Consider the following 21,219-nt stretch of genomic DNA (forward strand, 5'->3'; position numbering starts at 1 on the left):
CTCCCCCAACACCTCAGACTCTTTCCCTCACTCACCAACTTCAAATCCGGACTCAAAACGTCTTTTGACCTATAATTGATTGATTTTTTGTTTTTGTTTTATTGCTTTGCTTTCCTTTGCTTATCTATTGTACAATTTATTTTTTTGTAAAGTGTCTTAGAGAAACTTTTAAAGCGCTTTTATAAACAAGATTCAATATAGCTTTATCGCCAAGTGAGCTTGCACACTAAAGGAATTTGACGTGGTGAATGGAACACTGGTACTTAACAACAAGACTGGAAGGACACAACAAGACAGTAAGGCCAATAAATATATAAACCTAAAGACAAATCCAAAAGTTCTAAATAAAAATAAAAATACTATCTGTACAAAGAAAGGTAAAGAAGTACTTTTAAAGACATGAAATAAGTTAACTTAGCCTAAGCCAGAGTGCACACTTAGTAGATGAATATAATAATAAGATATGATATGGAATAAATTACAATATTGCACATGGTTATGGGGTATTGCACCGGAAATCAAAGTATTGCTCATGTATGTGATCAGTCACAGGAGTCTTCAGTGGTTGTAAAATATATTATTATTATTATTGTTGGTGTAAATTTATTGGCAATGAACTTAATACAGATTTACTATAAAAACTACACATATCATCATTATGATATTTAATAGCATACTCATATTTAATGACACTTGAAGTTGTCATGCACACATATTAAAAGTACATATAACTGTTTTTATACTCTGATTAAAGAGAGATTGTGCAATAACTTTATACATCTTCTCTATAGTGACTCAGGCTAACTCTCAGTGTTATTACACAGCAGTATTTGGGGTGGCGCGCCTGCTGCTGTCACCGTGTGTTTTGCTGCTCGGAGCTTTTCGTCCAGAGATGGCAAGAGACCCGTAGCAGACTGAGGGGCCTGCGCGGCTGGGCATTTTACCGACAACCGTACCGTGAGAGATCCGCAGAGACACGGAGAGGAACGCGGAGTGGAGAGGGACAACTGACGAGGTAAACACAGCTGCTTCTGAGACTTAAACAACCGTAATGTCATGATCCAGGTCTTTAAAAATCTGCATCTAACCAAAACTGTTTGACTATATTAGCTCTGTGATGGCGGACAACTAGCAAAGCTGCTAAGTGTATTAGTTAGCAAGCTGGTGTTGTATCGAATAGTGTTACCTATCAAGAAGCTGTTCTGCGCATGCGGAGAGCAGATCAGAAAGGAAATTAGTCTATCGAAGTAAAGAGAGAAGTAATTCTGATATCTTCAATAATGATATTCAATAAGGATATATATTATGTGCTCGCTGTATTGTGACAGTGCTGATTGAGGGATACATGGTGTAATACAGGTGGTAAACAGTACTGTATAAAAGAGTATTACTCTGCTTTGTTTTTTCCTGTATTATAAATTAAAGTTTGATGATAGAGAACCAGAACATGCTCACCTTTTATTATTAAAGGACGTCCATCCCTGTTCGTAGTCAGAACACAAGTAAACTGCGAGAATTTAAAAGTCTGCATTCGATTCACGCTCCGGGAGCATCTCCAACAAGGCAGCACAACTCACCAGAACACCGGCTAGTAGGCAGCAATTGGATAATAGCTAACTTGGCTAACTGTGACGTTAGCTCGCTAAGCTAGCCGTGTCTGCTATTCTGCAAGTTTTACAGCTCCAGACTAAACAAACACATTAATAGTTTCAGTGGTTCCAACATGTTACCAACCGACAAGTCAATGTTAAATTGTAATGGAGGTTATGAAGATGATGAGCTAGGGTGAAGGAAAGGACTGAAATAACTAAAATGGGGATTGTTTTTCTCAGCTAGCTTACTGTTGGCTAACTAGCTAGCCAGACCAGCAGCCTTATCTGAGAGGAACAGATCCTTCATGGTGTGTCTGATTGAAATAGAAGTCTATTAAACAATGATAGATTTGGGAGACTACGTATGTAAGGGTGATAGTTATTTATTTACATAAGTAAATCTTAGTTTATGCGCTAACAGTAGCATGACAGCAGGTTCCCAGCTAGCAGGGAATGTTCTCACCACATTGGCTAACATTCAGTATAAGTTCTGATAATGTTTCAAGAAAAGGTTCTGAGTTTAACACTCAAAGAACACCTGAATGAAGTTTGTCTGTTTAAATAATGTTCCTTTTTTGTTCACTTTTAATGAAAGAAGAACATTTTGTCTTTAACATTCAGAGGATGTTTTGATTATATTTTTTAAGTGACAGACAAGGTTTTGAGTGAAATATTCAAAGAACATCTTAAGGATGTTTATCGATTTAAATAATGTTCCTTTTTTGTTCACTTTTAATGAAAGAAGAACATTTTGTCTATATCATTCAGAGGATGTTTTGATAGTATTATTTAGGAAAAAAGATTATTGAATGTTTTCTTTAAGTGTTCCCATAATGTTACTTAATAACAAAGAAAGCAACATTCTCAAAGCAACATGTAAAACATGTTTTCAGGATGTTTCTGACGCCTCAAAGAATATTCCGGTGATATTTCATTAACAGAACAATAGAATATTTTTCTTTAACATTCAAACGATGTTTTGATAACATTCTTTGGATTACAGATAATTCAATGATTTTAGAGGACGTTATCTGAGAACATATTGTGAATATAAAGAAAACTTCCCGCTGAGAATTTTTCAAGAACATTAGGGCATAATATTTGAGCACTTTTGTCACTTAACATTTTATTAATGTTTTTAGGGAATGCTACAAGAGAACATTATTTGAACACAAAGCAAACTTCCCGCTGAAAACATTACAGAAACATTCTCTTTAACATTAACAGGATGTTTTTAGAACAGAACATTGCTAGCTGGGTTATCCAAAGTTAGCCTCTGTTTTATATATCAGAGTTTGTGTGATGATCAGTTTGACTATCAACACTGTGTTTTAAGTGTATGCTGAAAAGAAAGTTCAGCTTCATTTTCATTCAATAATCTTTGCTACTGACATTTCAAATTCTGAACCGACTCAAATGAAACTGGTTATTGTCACCTGTAATTTTTAAAGGTGTTGCCATTACCATGACATGACTGCACAAAAGGTTATCTTTGGTCATGCACAACGCCTGCGTACAGACACAGGTAAACATTGACCTGATATGAGATGCATTGAATACAGCTTTGTTACACTTCAGTGTCCTCTTCTAGGCCAGCACAACTTGAGAAAAGTATTGTGATAATGACATGAAATGTGATAAAAGAACAAAAATGAGCAGTGTGAATTAGTTAAAGTCGACTGTTCTTCATGTTTACACAATAACTGTGATTGCAACATGTCCTGTGTGTGCTGTTTTTTGTTCTCCACCAAAACAACCCCAGTTAATCTGAGGGTAATTGATAACTTATCAGGTCTGTGAAGGTTCTCAGTTATCCCAGGCATGGTAATTCAAAGCTTGACCCAAAAGGCAACCGGACTGTAAACTGTAAGAAGTTTAATGAACGTAATGTAATCAGATTAATGGTGTAAAAGCCATTATATTCAGGCGTCTGTCTAATAAACATAGCTGGTGAAGTCCACCCATCCGTGGTGAGTGGGATGCTCTCTGCTCACTTCGAGGTTCTGTGACATTCGCCTTTGTCTCTTTGTAGAGAGCTGGTAATGGTTAACTTAAGAATGGCCTTGATGGGAATTTATACTTTGGCTCCAGCGTGTGTACTAGCCTGAGTCCTTCATTGTTGACCCCAGAAATTGTCCGTAGGTCTTTGAGCAGGTATTCAGGGATACATCTTGTGATCTCTTGAGCCCGCACACAGTTATGTTGCCTGGATGAGGCGGCGAGCTGAGTGCAAAAGATGAAGTGAAGCATGGGACGATGGTGTCTGCATTTCTCACGGATGAAACTAAAGGCGTTTTTCAACCGCAGGAACTTTACCCCAGAACTAGGGACTTTACCCCGGAACTACGTGCGTTTCGACCAGAGGAACCAGGGTCTAAATTTAGTTCAGGGGTAGATAATCTCCCCCCTGAAAAGCCCCTGCTTGTGGGGTAGTACTTTTCAAGGTCCTGGGACTTTTGGTTGAACGTATCAGTGTTTGTGGAGTTTCCACAGTTGTTGAAACACAGAGGGAGTTCCTGGAAATGCATACTAGTTTTGTTTTTTATTAAGATTTCAGAATATTATTGAATCAAATTTTTTTTCTCCATACGTCACTGGCCTGATTTGCACAATCTACCTGGGTCTTCAGCCCGGCGGTCGAAACGCAGACAACAATGGGGTCTCAGGAACCTTTTAGTTCTGGGGAAAGTAGTTCTGGGGGCTTAAAGACCCCGGAACTCCTGGTCGAAATGCACCTTAAACTTTACATTTTGCCCTGGCCTGAAGATGCTGTCACAGGTCCATGATGGTACTGAGACACTTTTGCTCTTGCCACTGACAGTTACACCCCTAACAGCTAACATAGTTTACTTTAAATCTGTTAACTCTGTAATGGAAATCCTATCGATTAAGTTTCCCCTCTGTGAATTGACAAAGAGAAATGGTAAACACTGGCTGTATTTGTTTGGCGTCAGATAAAAGTTTTCTGTCCCATCCTTGTATTTCAGGAGCGTTGGCGCACATCCTTCAGTCTCTCTCCACCATGAACCTTGTTGTGTTGCTCAGTTTGTCACTTTTACTGCCACATTGGAAAGAGAAAACTTTCACTTGAGCGGCAACTTTTGCTGTCTGGCTCTGAAATGCACTTGTTTGTTCTCACTCAATCTCTCAAACACACACTCACTCACTCACTTTGACCTTTGAAAAGCAAGGAAGCAGCTGCGGGGAAAGTGGGAGTTGTGGCCTGTCGCCACTGTGTGAAGCTAGTGTGTCACGCCAGCATGAGGAAAAGTTGTCAGAATGAACAGCTCCTGTTGTTGTTGTTGTTGGACAGCCAGGTTAAAGACTGTCATTCACTTAACCTTTAGACGGCGTGCTTCACTGTATGTCGGGAAATTAAAGCACAGTTGCAGTTTTATTTGGGTTGATTTCAGGACAGTATTCTGCAACAGTGAATCTGAATGTCTTAATATCTACCAGGTAAAAACTAAGACACTCCTGCCTTGTGTTGTTCTAAAACTTCATTCAAATTGTACTGTTTGTTGACGTTTCTGTTTATTTTCATCTCAACAAAAGACTAAGACAACATAACAAGACATGGATGTGCTTCTGGCTTTGTCTTGTGACTTTGTCTTTTTTTGTAGAGCTGTGAAAGAGAGTCCTAATGTAAGCCAACACCTCCCCTGACATCACAGTCTGTCCTGATGTGTTCTGGTGCAGGCAGCTCAAACCCTCTGTATACACTCCTTCGCATCCATTCATGTTACCCCACAGATTATGATTTGTATAAAGTCAGAGGACTCCTTGTATGATCAGACTACCTGAGGTCTCTCAAAAGCCGTAAGGAGCATTGCAGTTTGAGCAGACGTGCAGCTGTGCTACAAAATATAAAGTGCATGATGTAGCAGTAAGCAGAGTACTGGCTGTTTTGTAAGCAAATCCACCCGTACACCATCGCTGCTGGATGTTCTTTGTACAGGCTGACCAGTACATTAGATACACAAGCAGCAATAACACACACTGAGGCAAGAAAAAACGAACAAACTTTAGTTTGTTTTATTGAAATGCATTATCTGCTGATTGTTGACGTAGGGATTGCTGTAAATTGATAAAAAGTCAAAGAACTGAAAGAAGTTGTGTCGCCTTAAAAAAAAAACTAAGAAAGCAGTATGTTTTCTAGGGATGCAACGAAATGAAAATTCTTGGCTGAAACCAAAACTCAAAAAACGAGGAAACCAAGGCCGGAAACTGAAACACTGAAATAAATTATTATGCAAATTATTAGTAGGGAGTAGGCCATGTGTTTTCTGTTTGTTTTGCACAGGCATTTTCTCTGCCATTTATTGGCACTTGAAGCTAGTTTGTATAGCAGTTTGAACACACTGGGTTAAAAGAGCTCAAAGTTATAGACAGAAATGTCAAAAATGTTACAACTGTCCCCGGTCTCCCCTACCATTGCATTCATCGCTATGACTGTGTACTAACCTCACTAAAATCAAGGATCTCATTGAACAGATCAGACAACGAGGGTGCATTCCCCTCATCTCTTTTCAGGGAGAGGAGTCCTTTTTTCTGTGCTCTGTTCTCCTTCTCCTGCGCTGTGCGCTTCTCCGTGTCCAAGTGGGTTCTCCTCATCCATCGCAGCATGGATCATTTCTTGTGTACGCTGCTTTATGCGCGGTGGCCAAATTTTCGGTGTATCCCTAATATTTTCTCTTCTTTTGAGGGACACCATTTGCTTTTGTCCTCGTTATACATCAGGTTACCTTCAACGGGCTCAGATGTTTCTTTTAAGTGCGTATTGTGACCTCTAGTCAAAGTCAAATTTGATGAATTATTATCTGGACATCAAAAGCCGCCTGCAGAAGCCCCAGGTCTTGTGTGGCGGGCTAGCTTATTGATGACTAGCTGGCTTCCGTTAGCTTCCATTTTGATGCGATTAATTTTACCTGAATATTACCGGCTGTGTTTTCACATCTCCCGGTGTTACGGTTTTAAAAGTGACCCTGTTAACTGGAGACCTTCGGCTGAACGTAACGGTGTTTGTGGAGTTTACACAGCTGTTGAAACACAGAGGGAGTTTTAAGATTCAATATCCTCATCAGATATTTAATGATCGTCTAAAGACCTTTACGAGGGATGCATCCGGCTGAAAGTCTCCAGTTAACATGGTCACTGTTTAAACCAAAACACCGGCGATCTCAGCCACGGCTTTTTGAGTTACAAAGGATTTTAAAGTCATGTTAAAACATATTATCTCCTCTCACGTGTTGATTCAGTGAATCCATCTGTGATCAAATATAGCACGATCTAAAACAGTGCGAGCTGAGTGTCTTCCATGCTAACAGGCTAACTGTTGTGATACCTGCCTTGCAACAGCAAGCAAGGGGAGAGAGACCTCGTATCAGCCCTTTAGATCCTTCGAAGGAATGTGAATGTCAGGCCAGATACGTTAGCGCTCACTTGTGCTAACTTAACCATCCAGGCTATTATCTGTACCAGCCTATATATAGTGTTTAATGCAGTCTGTAAGCCTGAAGACAGAAGTATCGAACAATCTCAGATAACAGTTTTCATATAGCGTCTGTGCTGACTGAGTCTGTACGGGGTAGTGCATTTAAAGCGTACTCACTTAGTGGATACTTATTTTTGCTCTGTATGACTAATGTGCTGACAGCAGGAAAATGTACAGAAGTCCTCCATGCATCAATTTGTCACATCCGTCTCTGCTCCCTGCCGCTTGTCTTGGAAGGCATTAACGAGGAAGTCAAACTTCACCATCTGCTTTTCATCATCAGACAAATGCAGAGAATATGGGAGTTAAAATATCATGGGCTCTGGGGGGCTTCTAGTATTCAGCCTGATAATCAAATACCATAAAAATGACATTAAATCTAGTAACTCTCACCCTCATGACACTGTTGAGTGCAGAAATATTATCGTCCTCCAGTGTTTTCTAATCATAAAACTTCATTAGATTATGCCTCAAACTCTGCCAGTTATTTATGAGTCCACATTACGGCGTATAGCACATTTTACGACTTCAGGAGGGATACCCCGAGCTCATCTGCAAGATCAGTATTTACAGAAAGAACCACTTTCACAAATAGCTGTGAGACTCTGTGGAAAACCACAGAAGGAGAGCTGTGCTGCAGACTGCGAGAGAAGCTTTCCAATTGTTGAGCATGTTTTACTACACTGCTTTTATGTGCTTGTGGACTTTTTATTGAATAAGCAAACAGAAGACTCTATTGGCATTGATCTGGACCGAAGAGTGGAAAAACTTGATTTGTGCTCGCCCAGTCTGCAGCACACCTAGCTCACATGTGGATCGTCACAACACACTTTCACCCTCAGAGGAAATCTAGACCAATGCAGGGGGTGCATAAAATCCTGATTCAGAAAGCTCCAGAGCCAGACATTGATCTGAAGACGCTCAGTTAATCAATGAGCAGCTGTGTTTTTCAACACTGCTGCATTCTTAATGAGGTGTCCTTGCTAAAGTGAATGCTTAACTCAGACTTACATGGTTTAATGGAAACTGTGTTGCATTTATTTTCTTATCATACAAAGTATTGTTGTTTTCTGACATGTAAGTGGGACCAACATGCAACTGTGAAGCATGAGGGCAGTAGGTATTTAAAATAAACTTGAAAAGACATTAAAGTAAAAGTGTTCACTTTGATTCTGAACCTGATTCCTTTAACTTATTCATCAAATTTGCAGGTTTCTGATTGTGCTCCTTTATAATAAGGTGCTAGATATTGGTTGACAGTGAGACTGCCTCCAAAACAAAGTAATAAGAGTAATACGTAAAGAAGACTTAAGTGAGCTTGCACTGTCAGCTAAATCTTCAGCTGCATCATTGCACACAGCACATTGCAATAGCAACAGCATGACAGGTGTATTTTACCAAGCAGCAACCTCCGTTCTACAAATATGAGTCTAATGCAGAAGTGTTAAAAACCGCAGTTCCTCTAGTGTCCACTTGAGGCTGGCTCCGAAAGGACAGGAAACCACATACACAGCAAATTGAAAAAAGCCGATCTTTACAGCAGAAATAAACATGTTTACAGCCTGGTACAAAAGACGAGTGTAGTCTGGATAGCTCATTTCTCTATCGGCACACACTGTAAGGGAGGTGAATTTTTTTCTAATGGGACAATTATAAAGATATTGAGTCTTCCAATGAGAGGCACAGCTGACTTGATTGACAGGCGGGAACACTGAAGCTGTTGGCTTGGAGGCTCAAAGCCCGCCTCTTTACGTCACAATCGCTCGACAGCAGCAATATGGCTGCCGATGATGACTGGCTTCAAAACATCGCTTCAGAAACAGATGGGTGACGCCACGGAGACTACGTCCATATTTTATACAGTCTATACTTGAGACAGGGTGAGGCAGAGCAGCATGGCTCTAACCCTCTCTGCTCTGTTGATGGGTGTCAGCAGAGCTTGCTAAACCAGTTGAAAACCAGGGATGTGTTATGAGTCTTAAACTTCTAATTAGTCTTTGATTTGTGAAAAAATTAAGAGTTCATGTGTCTTTGACCTTATTGAAGAAAAAAACAACAACAACAACCTTTTCACTGTTTTTACGAGGGGTGTGCACATTTAGTTGACAAAGCAATTAAACCTCACCTTTGCTAGTTGGCACTAGAATCAATCACTTAACTTATAATTAGTATTTTTATTACGGTAGGCACAAAATAACTGTCATATGTTGCGTCTAAGCTGTAGCACAGCCGCCGGCCACCAGCAAGGGCTGAAGCTCCAGCTAATAATGACTACTGTCATGATGTTACAATGCTCTACTACCAGGATGTAAACAAGCACAGATGACAGATGGCATCTTGTAGCTGGTTATGGTTTGTGAGTGTTCTGATCAAGACAATGGAGGTAAAGTTATATGTGAACTAGTATATAACCACTGGACTTGAGAGAAACCAGCACAGGCATGTGGACATTAACCCACAGAGAGGACTGAAGGCCGGTGGTGCTAGCTCTGCTATTGTTAGTCACACTGCATTAAGGGTGGGCGATATGGCCTTAAAGTATAGCACGATATTTCAAGAAAATTTGTGATAACGATAACATGATATTCCATCTGACATTTTCAATCAAAGCATTAACTTTTCTCTGTAACATTTTAAAAGTAAACTTAAGACTTACCTTTTTAATATAGCTTTTAATTTGGAGTAATTTATTTTTAGCCCTGGACTGCATTATTATTTGTATTATTATTTTAATCATTATTTGAATCATTGCTTTAACATTTATTTATCTTATTTAATTATTTATTTATCTATTTATTTCTTGTATTCACCTGATCTTGTTAACGCTACCTTAGTTTTAACTTTTCTTTCCACTCTTACTTATTTTATTAATTTTACTGTATTGATTTTATTTTATTTTTAAGTATTTTATTTCTAATTATGTCTTTTATAATTTTACCATTGCTGTTGTTTTCTGTCTCTCTGTTATTCTGTGAAGCCCTTTGGTTGCATGTTTTTATGTATGAAAGGTGCTTTTATAAATAAAGTTGAGTTGAGTTGATGTTTGTGGATTCCTAAACCTACCAGCTGCTCATTATTTGTACTGGTCTTATTGTGTAATGGCATGTAATATAGTTAAACAAAGCTTAGAGTATTAAATTAATATGCTGAATGTTCGATTTAGACATGGAAATTTATACCGTTGTTACAGCATAGCCTTACTCTGCATACCGATTTGACATTGTTTACTCGAGTGTTTTACCAGTGGACGAGTCGGTTAGTCAGAATTTAAATTTTCTGTTAAAACGACAATCACAAAAGAAGAAAAATGACAACAATAAACATGCACACCACACTGCTGTGAAGCTTGAGGCAGACGCTTAATTATGCCAGGATGATTTAAGTTAACGCACCATGGCTATCAGCTGCACCTCGCCTTGTTATATGCTTCATGTTTGTCTGATTTATTTGCCAGGTCTGTTTCCATTTCATTCACACTTCGCCTTTTATTGATGCAACCACTTCCTCTGCCTGGTGTTGACACAGTTTGCAATATTTGCACATTTTTTCAAATTTCCTTCCTTTTCAAAACTGGTGTCTGTGTAAATAAGTTTGGTAGATAATAAAACAATAAATATATAAAACAATCTGTCAATAGGACACCTTTGAGCTTAGTCAAAGAGTAGTGATTGGCACATTTTAACACCAGTCTCCTGTTGAGGTTTTCATTAAAATCACACTTCTGTGTTAGTGACAGGTCTTCTCATTCATATTAATCAAGAATTTCAAACAGACTACAGATGAGATGAAGACTACAGATGAGATGAAGAGTCAGTCACTCTGTTAATAGATTCACAGTAAATCATAATTCTAACACGTCCTATAGTCTAGCATATGTTATGCAGCATATAAACCAGTTGACCTAGGTGTCAGTCAGTCTTCATGAGCAGTGTCAGGATGATTTAGGGCCAGTCTATTTCCTGGATTATAGCTGTTTTCATTATGCATTTGTCAGGAGGGTTGAGAGGGATGGCAGATGACCGCTGCTGGACTCTGTCCTGCTGTCATAATTTATCCCTCAGGGTTTTTTTTCTGTTCCAGCTGTCACCTGCCTACTCTGTATGGACGGCTGTTAAACAGTGTCAACTTCTTCTTCGTCAGGGTCAGTCGTTTGGCTCAGTGACTGAATTCATCACTCTGACAGTCCATCACTTGTCCCCCTAAAATTGGACATAATAGATGTCATGGTACTATATTCAGCATTTATGTGTCTTTAAAAGCAGAATATGACATAGAATTTTAATGTTATGTCCAGTGTAAAATACTTTTTCTTTGCCAAAATGATTTGTCTATTTGCTGGGCTTATTGTGTTGGTGAAATTTGTACAAGCATCAAGAGCGGTGGATCTTCTTGTGTTTCAAATACATCCATGGGCCATCCAAGAGGACAGCGAGGTGAGGCAGGGCGTAGTTCCTCGCACACATCCTCTTTTGGGGTTCAGCATGTCGATCAAAGGTTTGAACAGCAGAAAGATGTGAATCTCCTCCTTCTCATTGTCAGACTTTAGGGCAAATCTCAGTGTCCAGGATGTTATTATTGTCATGACATATCTCAAACTTCTTTGGGTTCCATAACGACACGTAGATGGTGGTCATCATGGCATACAGGGCAGTGATGGCATCATACTGCTTAAAGCCTTCACCAACTTCAACCTGATTCAGGGGCTTGAAGAAGTGATGGACACAACAGTTGGGAAGCTTCTTGATCAGTCTGTTTGTCATTCTTTTGGTGAGGGTGGTTTTATGATAAGTGTCTGATAAATCTGTGTGAGAAAATAGCACCACAGCGTCCCTTTTTAAATTTTGAAAGTTTCTGTACCTGGAGTAGGTTTCAGTCTACAATAGAGGGAGATGGCCGTCTAACGCGAGTCTGGTTCTGCTCGAGGTTTCTGCCTGTTAAAAGGGAGATGGCCGTCTAATGTGAGTCTGGTTCTGCTCAAGGTTTCTGCCTGTCAAAAGGAAGATGGCCATCTAACATGAGTCTGGTTCTGCTTGAGATTTCTGCCTGTTAAAAGGAAGATGGCCGTCTAACGTGAGTCTGGTTTTGCTCAAAGGTTCTGCCTGTTAAAAGGAAGATGGCCGTCTAACGTGAGTCTGGTTCTGCTCAAGGTGTCTGCATTTTAAAAGGAAGATGGCCTTCTAACGTGAGTCTGGTTTTGCTCAAAGTTTCTGCCTGTTAAAAGGAAGATGGCCGTCTAACGTGAGTCTGGTTCTGCTCAAAGTTTCTGCCTGTTAAAAGGAAGATGGCCGTCTAACATGAGTCTGGTTCTGCTCAAGGTTTCTGCCTGTTAAAGGTAAGATGGCCATCTAACGTGAGTCGGGTTCTGCTCAAGGTTTCTGCCTGTTAAAAGGAAGATGGCCGACTAACGTGAGTCTGGTTCTGCTCAAGGTGTGTGCATTTTAAAAGGAAGATGGCCTTCTAACGTGAGTCTGGTTCTGCTCAAGGTGTCTGCATTTTAAAAGGAAGATGGCCTTCTAACGTGAGTCTGGTTTTGCTCAAAGTTTCTGCCTGTTAAAAGGAAGATGGCCGTCTAACGTGAGTCCGGTTCTGCTCGAGGTTTCTGCCTGTTAAAAGGGAGATGGCCGTCTAATGTGAGTCTGGTTCTGCTCAAGGTTTCTGCCTGTCAAAAGGAAGATGGCCATCTAACATGAGTCTGGTTCTGCTTGAGATTTCTGCCTGTTAAAAGGAAGATGGCCTTCTAACGTGAGTCTGGTTTTGCTCAAAGTTTCTGCCTGTTAAAAGGAAGATGGCCGTCTAACGTGAGTCTGGTTCTGCTCAAGGTTTCTGCCTGTCAAAAGGAAGATGGCCGTCTAACATGAGTCTGGTTCTGCTCAAGGTTTCTGCCTGTCAAAAGGAAGATGGCCGTCTAACGTGAGTCTGGTTCTGCTTGAGATTTCTGCCTGTTAAAAGGAAGATGGCCGTCTAACGTGAGTCTGGTTTTGCTCAAAGTTTCTGCCTGTTAAAAGGAAGATGGCCTGACTAACGTGAGTCTGGTTCCGCATGAGGTTTCTACCTGTTAAAGGAGGTTTTTCCTTGCAGCTGTAACTTGCTAAAAACTGCATAGTGCTCTGCTCATGGGGGATTAAGATGAGATTAGACTGAGTCTTATCCTCTCTTGAGGGGGTCTTTGTTAATAATTTAACATAGAGTGCGGTCTACACCTGCTATGTTTGTAAAAGTGTCTTGAGACATCGTTTGTCGTGATTTTGCACTATACAAATAAAGAGTGATTGATTGATCTACCGTAACATTTGCTGTATAAGATGCACTTTATACCGTTTTGTCATCTAAAAAGCTGGTTTCGTCCTATACACAGGTGCATCTAATATACTAGTATGAAATATAGAGTGTGGTTTTTTATTTGTGTTACAATATTTGACCCAGGATACGGCATTCTGCGACCACTTCAATGCACAAAACATGCTGGCCACTTTTATTACGTTTTCCCCTCATTAGGTCTTAATTGTGCATTTAAAGAAAACATTGGTTTACTATAAAATAAATAAACCTTTTGCGGTGCTACTTTGATTTATATTCTCAGCAGTTGATCTCTTGGCTTGAAGGAACACAAGTCTATTAGTAGAGATTTTTTTAGATTTACCGACGCCGTTGTATGTGTGGAAATGAGCTAAACTTTAACTCTAGTTCAGAGCTTTCCCTTTGAAATGGCTGATTAACTCCCCAGAAGATCATGGTGAAGTCACTGGGTGTTGAACTCTGAGAGCAGTAAGATAGCAGACTTAGCCCTGCCTGGCACTGTTCTGCTGACTACCTTGTAGTCTTCCCACGGATCAGTTAATTCTGGCCCTGTCCCTATCTTCTTAATTGGGTTCCTCCTAAGCAGCTTAAAAGCTGCCTCCTCCAACTCGAGGTCTACGTTGGGTGACGAATAGGTCGGTGTCAGCCTGCTGATGTGGCCGCTGTGATCGTTTAATCATTGCAAAACATGTTTGGGTCCTAATTGGACCCTTGGTTCAGGATCAGGAAACTGGGGGTGGAGTGAATCCTGTAGCTGAGACAATTAATGAGAACTGTACATATTCCAACTCTGTCACCCCCAAAATGGGGCCTTCGGATATTCACTCACTCATTTTAATTTAAGTTACGTAACTCTAACTTAACTTGGGTCTGCTTTATTGATTTGTATGTCATCTTACTCTATTTTATATTTCTGGATTATCTTTTAGTATCGTATCATCTTATTTCTTTTATCATACCTTATTTTCTATCTTTAATTTTGACATTTTTTTTCTATCCTTTGTGTGTCCTCATTATGAGTTCCTCATGAATTTCTCTTAGGGTATCTTGTATGTGTCACTTCATGTTTTAACTTGATTACACACCAATAAGCTATAACATCATAACCACCTGTCTGATATTGTGTAGGCCACTTACTGGGGCTGTAGCTCCAGTTAATATCTACTGCCATAGTGTTATAATGTTTGTGTTTTTAACTTTCACTATAAGAATGTTTTGGTGAGGACCGGTTTTGAATCAGTCACGATCATATGGTCGCAAATCAGCAGGGGGGGGCGTCGTTTTGGAGGAGCTCCGAGGGAGGAGGGGAGGGGTTAGACGGAGTCATGAGGAAATGCTACATTCAAATTTATGCTAGTTTTCCAAGACTACCAACCCCAGCTTTAACTTACCATAGAAATTTACTGGAAACTTTCCAGAAAGTGGACTTCTTCCACCCCTTTGCAACCCTATTAGCCATACACTGCAAACCTTTCGGTTATTTTCAATTTTCCTTATGAAGACTGGAAACTAAGTTATTTCTAAACATCCCTTGTGCTGCCCACTGCAGACCAGGAACACCCCACAAGAGCTACAGTTTAGGTGTTGCTATGACCCAGTAGTTTAGCTATCACAGTTTGGTCTTTGTCAGAGTCACTCACAACCTTACACTCGCCCATTTTTCCTGCTTCCATCACATCAACTTCAAGGACTAAATGTCTCACGATGGATTCACTATAATGTTTTAAGTGGAGCTATGGAACTGTTGCACTAAAAGAGGCATCATATGAAGCTACCCACCTTTAAGTGCTTTGTTTTACTAAACCAGTTTGACCTTAGAGAAAAGAGCAGGAGGAAACAACCTCCAAAGTATCTGATTGCTTTTGAAGGAGTCGTATCAGAGGAACCAGGACATCCCAAAGCACTCCTGATCTGGAAACCAAGAAGAATGAATTTGTTGTGTTGTGTTTACAGTACGGCTGAGCTGAAGCTCGAGCTCTGAAATGTAGCTGACCTTTACACCAGACAGCAGTGAAGTGAAATACAATCAGTGCACAGTCATAATGTAACTGAGAGGAAGACGTCTGTTCACTGCTGTGAATGGAGAAGCCTGTTCTGAGCTTTTTAAGATTACTGCAGATATTTATCCAACTTCATAGCTCAAAGGTGAATCTAATGCGAGTTTGTGAATTTAAAAAAAAAGCATCCGGCTTTACACAGTGTTGTGTGTTTGGAAACACAACACATCAGAGGGATGTGACTCAAAGCTTTTAGTGGAAACTGTTTGAAATAAATCAGGTAATGAAGTGGAGGTTTTTCTCCAGCTGCTCTGAATTTGTTCTAAGAATGATCACGTTTCTGTTTCAGAGGAATCATGGGACACGGAGTGGGCTGAAGCAGAGGGTCGAGCAGTGCACACCAATCGTGAGTACAGATTGTATTCAAGTGTTCTGTCTGTATAAAATCAGGGACAAATAACAAAAGTATAAACACAGTAAATGTAGCTTAATATTAAGAGCTGGAAGGACTGAAATCTCAGCTGTGTTCATATATATTGTAGCCTTCTGGAGTTCACCTGTTTCATATTCGGGAATTTACTGTCCTAATGCCTCATGTGTTTACTTTGTGTGTGTGTGTGTGTGTGTGTGTGTGTGTGTGTGTGTGTGTGTGTGTGTGTGTGTGTGTGTGTGTGTGTGTGTGTGTGTGTGTGGTTTTGCAGGTTTCCCACTGTGGTGTATGACATGGCCACGGCCTCATCTCGAGCTGAGCCTAGCCATAACCACAGAGGAACGTCACAGCTCCATGCCGTTGGTGAGTCCACACTCAGCAGGCTGTGTCATGATCTGTGGGGTTGACAGCGTGGTCTCTGGCTCGAGACCCTCTTACACTTGCATTGAAGCACTCACTGTGTCAGCAGGCGAGGAACGGTTTTACCCTCACAGATCAATGCTAAATCATCTTAGAAGCTCACTCAGTGATTTCAGGTCTGGGGCTTTTGCTTTTAATAGCCAAACGCTCATCACCTGGCAATCACTTGATTAACTCTCGAGTTAAAAGAGCTTTTAAAGGCGTGTTGTATTCTGACTCAAGTAGTGTTACATTCTAGTCACCAAACCTCAAGTCCCCAGAGTTCAAGTTGCATCCTGACGCATTCATCTATTTTTTTTTTTTTTTTCAAGTTATATTTTTGGGCTTTTACACCTTTATTTTATAGAGGAGAGGACAGTGGATAGTGTAGGAGAGTGGGAGAGAGTGGGGGAATGACTTGCAGGAAAGAGGCCGCAGGCTGGATTCAACCATGGGCCACCCACTACATGGGCGCGCACTTTAACCATTAGGCCTAGTCTGCGCCCGCATTCATCTATTCTGCTGTGACGGGATCACTGATCTCGAAAATACCTGCAACCCCCCCGTCATTAATCTGAATTTGAACTAACCAAACATCTTGGGCCCAGTGGTTGAGTCACTTCGGAGGCTAAAGTTTCAGTAACTCTCTTTGAAAGCAAAAAGCATGATGGTGGAGTCTCTTGAAAACAGCCTAGCAGGAGCTGATGATGACCAGAACAGCATGTGTCAGCTGCTCCAAAGGTTTTCAGTACTACAAAGGTTGTTCACTTTTTATCGGGTAGATCACCATGGTTACTTAAGCTGAACTCCTGACCTGCTCCAAAGGAGGGGAGGTCCAGGATGAGAGATCATCCTCTGACAAACACTGCAAACTGACCAATCAATCCCCCTGATCATAGAGCTCTGTGAGCAGGTCGTGAGGGGAAGAAGGAGAGAGACCGACAGGATGCTACCTGTATGATTTTATATTTGAAAAAATGGATTGAACATTATTTAAGCTAGGGTTGGTAGTCAGATTTAGATACACTTTTTGTTATACTGGTTAAAATTAACTTAATGTCCCCATGGCAATCAAAACATAATGTGATCTTTAAAAAAGCCGCTATCTACAGCCGGAGTAAACATGGGAAAACACCAACCAATCCCTGCCATCGGGAGCCAAAATATGAAACCAATCAAATCTGTCCTGCAGTTCTGCCCGCCTCCTGCACGTACATTCTATTTTTGTTTGTGTTTTTAACTTTCACTATGATAATGTTTTGGTGTTTTCTTACCACTGAGGGAAACATGAGTTGATGTAGTGTAAAACACAAACGATGTGCTGAGGACCGGTTTTGAATCAGTCACGATCAAGTCCACATTCCCGCTTGGGAATCAGCACCGCTCGTGCATGTGAGCAGGGTTGTCATTTTTGGAGGAGTTCCGAGGGGGGAGGGGTTAGACGGAGTCCTGAGGAAATGCTACATTCAAATTCATGCTAGTTTTCCGTGACTACCAACCCTAGCTTTAATTGTGCTTTGCTGATATCATCCTTCAGTGGAGACTGCAAAAAGCACCAGACACTTGTTGGTGTTGTACTTACACGACACAAAATGATGCATGCTAAACAGTTTGAATTATGTTTTCATGTTAATTTATATTACCTACATACCGCTCCGTTTGATGGTTGGGGTGTAGCTGAAATAATGTCCCAAAGTGCGAAGAATAAATCAGTTCAGCACATTTATTAAGTGTAAAAAATAGGAGTTATGAAAGCCAGATCTGTCCTACAGTAATGATAGGAAAGTGATATCATATGCAGAATTTTTTTGCATTCACACTCTGTGATTTTTCCTTTTATCACAGTTGATGCAGTTTTACAGATTTTAGTCTGGATTATGTCTTGATCTCTTCGTATTTACACATGTTGGTGAGTTTGAAGAACATGACGATCTGCTAACTAATCTTTATCTGACGCCCCTTTTATGAAAACACGCTCATAGAAACTCTACATTGACTCAACAGGTTGATAACCTGCATTATAGAACTACTTAGCCTGATCTCTCATGTCAGAGTTAGTACAGACACATAACCAAAAGTCACCCTGCGTATGTTGAACTCACTTTGTGCTACTGAGATGTTTTTATATTCAGAGTAAAACAAAGCAGTGACACAGCCTAAGTGTGGAAATGTCACAAATGCTCCTCTCACTGCTTCCTTTCTACTCTGTCCGACAGTTTCCTGTGCCAAAATCAAGAGGAAGAAGAGTCTGTTTGGGACGGCCATCTATGTGGAGTTGACAGCGGAGGGGGAGTCGCGCCGCACGGCGAAGTCTCACAGCTCCTCCAGTCCGAAATGGGATGAGAGGCTCACTCTGTAAGAAGCTACGATTTACAGTCTGTGTCTGAGTGTGTCAGTGTGTTTCTGTCTGCTCTCTTTCTCTCTCCTTTTATCAAATCTGCTGACAGTGTACATATGTAACGGGAAGTTCCATGTACACAGTATCCTTCAAAATTGCGTGTAGGATTACTTCTGAATCCCAAGTTCCTTCTTTATTTTCAGAAGATAAAATGAGAGACAGACGTTGAGGCTGCCACAAACATCTGTCTTCTAACACTCCCCCTGAACAGAACGTTTGTAGAGAGGGAGCCTCTGCTGATCTCCAGATGGCCTGAGCTTATATAAAACGCTGTACATAGAAAGAGAGAGATGGAGCAACATGCTGGCTTTGGTGCAGGAATTTGGGGTCTAGATCAGTCTGTATACTTTATGTAACAATCACAAGGCTTGGGAAACGTTCAAAAAATGTACGCTATGATAAGGAAAACCCTGCGGTGCTTCATATGATGAGAACATGAATAAGAGGAAGAGAGCTGTACGGTGCCACACAGAGCTCTTTGTATCAGAGCAGCAGACTCTTACCGCTCTCTGCTTCCCAAATGGCTCTGTTAACTGCCGGGGAGATGTCACTGTAAATGCTAATTGTCTTAATTGGGTAATAATGGCCGATAACGCAGAGTGGTGCCGTATTTCTGATCCTGTGTTTGCATCATGAAGGTTCTCTGCATGCTTTTATGGCTCCTCCACTCGGCGCTCAAGCTCTGTTCTTGGGTATTCCTCTTCAGGCTGATGTGCTCAGCCGTGAATACAATGCCTCTGCTCTGCATCAGGACAGGAAACACAAGGAAGCTGCATTATATGAGCCAAGCACTTCAGTCGCTCAGCCTGTAGCAAGGAAGAGTTACTGCTGTGAGATTTTAGGAGTGAGTAGATGCTTAAAAATAGAGGAGCTGGAAGAATGAGAGGCAGAAGTTATGGTTGTGTTCTTTTTTTTTTGGAGATGTTGAAGGAGAACAGCTGGTGGAAGGAAGTGGGGTTGGTAAGAAAGAGGAATATGACACAGTCAAAGTGCATGGATGAGCGAAGGTGTTGTGTGATGCACGCAACAAACCACACCAAGCTGGGCAGGTTAAAGCAGACTTCCTCTCCCAGCTCCACCCACATGCCATCCACAGGTATCTCCAGCTTGTTTGTCGCATTCCATGAACGCCACGCACTCCGGAGCTGATCTATGCCCACTCTAGTCAAGAGTAGAGTAGAGTGTAACAGTATTGTCCCCGAGGGGCAATTCACTTTGCAGACAGTAGTCCACACAATACAAAACAATACACCACACACAACATAGCACAAGATCCACACATTGTCTACACATTAGGGATGTAAGGATACACTCAAACCACGATTCTATTCGAATCCCGATTTTTGGTTCACGATACGATTCACTCACGGTTCTCCAAAGATTTTCAAGAAAACTGGATTGAACTCAAAATTTAAATAACTATTATTTTATTTCAGTTCTCAGATATGGAAAGTTGCAATATATATTTTTTCACTTATATTTCTTTGTAAACAAAGTCATCGTTTTTCATTTTTAAGGTGTGTTGTGACTCAAATAAAACCACTGCACGCTTTTTTTCAGTACCTTCCTACCTTTCAGTGCAAAAAAAATAAAAATCACCTCACAAAAATACTTTGGAAAATTTCAGAACAATTATCAAGAAGTGGAAAGTGAACGATTCCCAAATGAAAGTATTAAATACTAAAACAAATAAGGTAAATTTCTTTAAATTAGGGATGTAAATTTCAAGTATTTTCTGTGATTGATCTTTGGTAATGTTAACAATCAATTATCGTTTAATCATTAAAAAAACGTGAATGTTTTCCATGCAAAAAAGAATGCCAAATGCGTTTTTTCTCTCGAAATCAAGTTTTCCTAAAAAATAATGTCCGAATACAAATTTTTGTTGAGTCGATTTTTTTATCCATCCTTATTTGTATCGATTTTTGACCGTCTTGCGATACATCCTTACATCCCTACTACACATAGATCACATTTGTTACAGATTGTTCAAGAAACCAACAGCTGACGGACAGTTTATATCTGTTAGTGCTGAACCTGGGAAGACCGAACCTTCTCCCTGACGGCAGCATCTGAAACTCCTCTTGTAAATGATGCTGGGGGTCCATAACTTTGGCCTTTGCCTTGGAGATGGCTTTCATTTTATAAATGTGACAACGGTCATTAAAAGAGGCACCAAGCTTATTCTTGTTTTAATACTGAGGCTGCCAAACCAGGAGATCATAGAAGAAGTTAAAACAGACTCAATACAAGCAGAATAAAACATTTTCATTAGAGTAAGATCCCTGTTAAAACTTTGCAACTTTCTTAAAAAGACTGCTGGTTTGCCTTTTTACAAATGAGATCAGTGTTCAAATCAAAATTTAGCTTTGCATCAAGTACAGTTCCAAGATATTTATATTTCTGCCCTGCTGCCACTGGATCACCCTTAATCACACATGGGGGTGAGGTAGAAGAAGAAGAGAAGGGAGAGGCCTACTCCTCCGGAAGTCAATAAACAGTTCTTTGGTTTAGGCCACATTAATTTGGAGGAAGGATCGGTCACACCAGTGCACAAAGTCATCGAGGACTTGGCCATGGTCCTGCTCCATTCAATGTAAATGGCTCACAAT

The 21,219-nt window shown here is 40.5% G+C and overlaps 1 protein-coding gene across 2 annotated transcripts in view; it reads left to right on the forward strand.

The window, feature by feature from the left end:
• The first annotated feature begins 673 nt into the window (after positions 1 to 673).
• LOC117828870 (NEDD4-like E3 ubiquitin-protein ligase WWP1) overlaps positions 674 to 21,219 on the forward strand; it is a 49,842-nt gene continuing 29,296 nt past the window's right edge. Inside the window, exons 1-4 of one of the 2 annotated variants that reach the window (XM_034706234.1) lie at positions 674 to 1,015; positions 15,730 to 15,786; positions 16,082 to 16,173; positions 18,426 to 18,564. In XM_034706234.1, coding sequence (XP_034562125.1) covers positions 16,104 to 16,173; positions 18,426 to 18,564 — 209 coding nt within the window. In that variant the 5' untranslated portion in view covers positions 674 to 1,015; positions 15,730 to 15,786; positions 16,082 to 16,103. The remainder of the gene's footprint in view (positions 1,016 to 15,729; positions 15,787 to 16,081; positions 16,174 to 18,425; positions 18,565 to 21,219) is intronic. The other variant, XM_034706233.1, reaches the window with a different exon arrangement.

Source organism: Notolabrus celidotus, chromosome 17 (genome assembly GCF_009762535.1).
Source record: "Notolabrus celidotus isolate fNotCel1 chromosome 17, fNotCel1.pri, whole genome shotgun sequence".
Classification (NCBI taxonomy): Eukaryota; Metazoa; Chordata; class Actinopteri; order Labriformes; family Labridae; genus Notolabrus; species Notolabrus celidotus.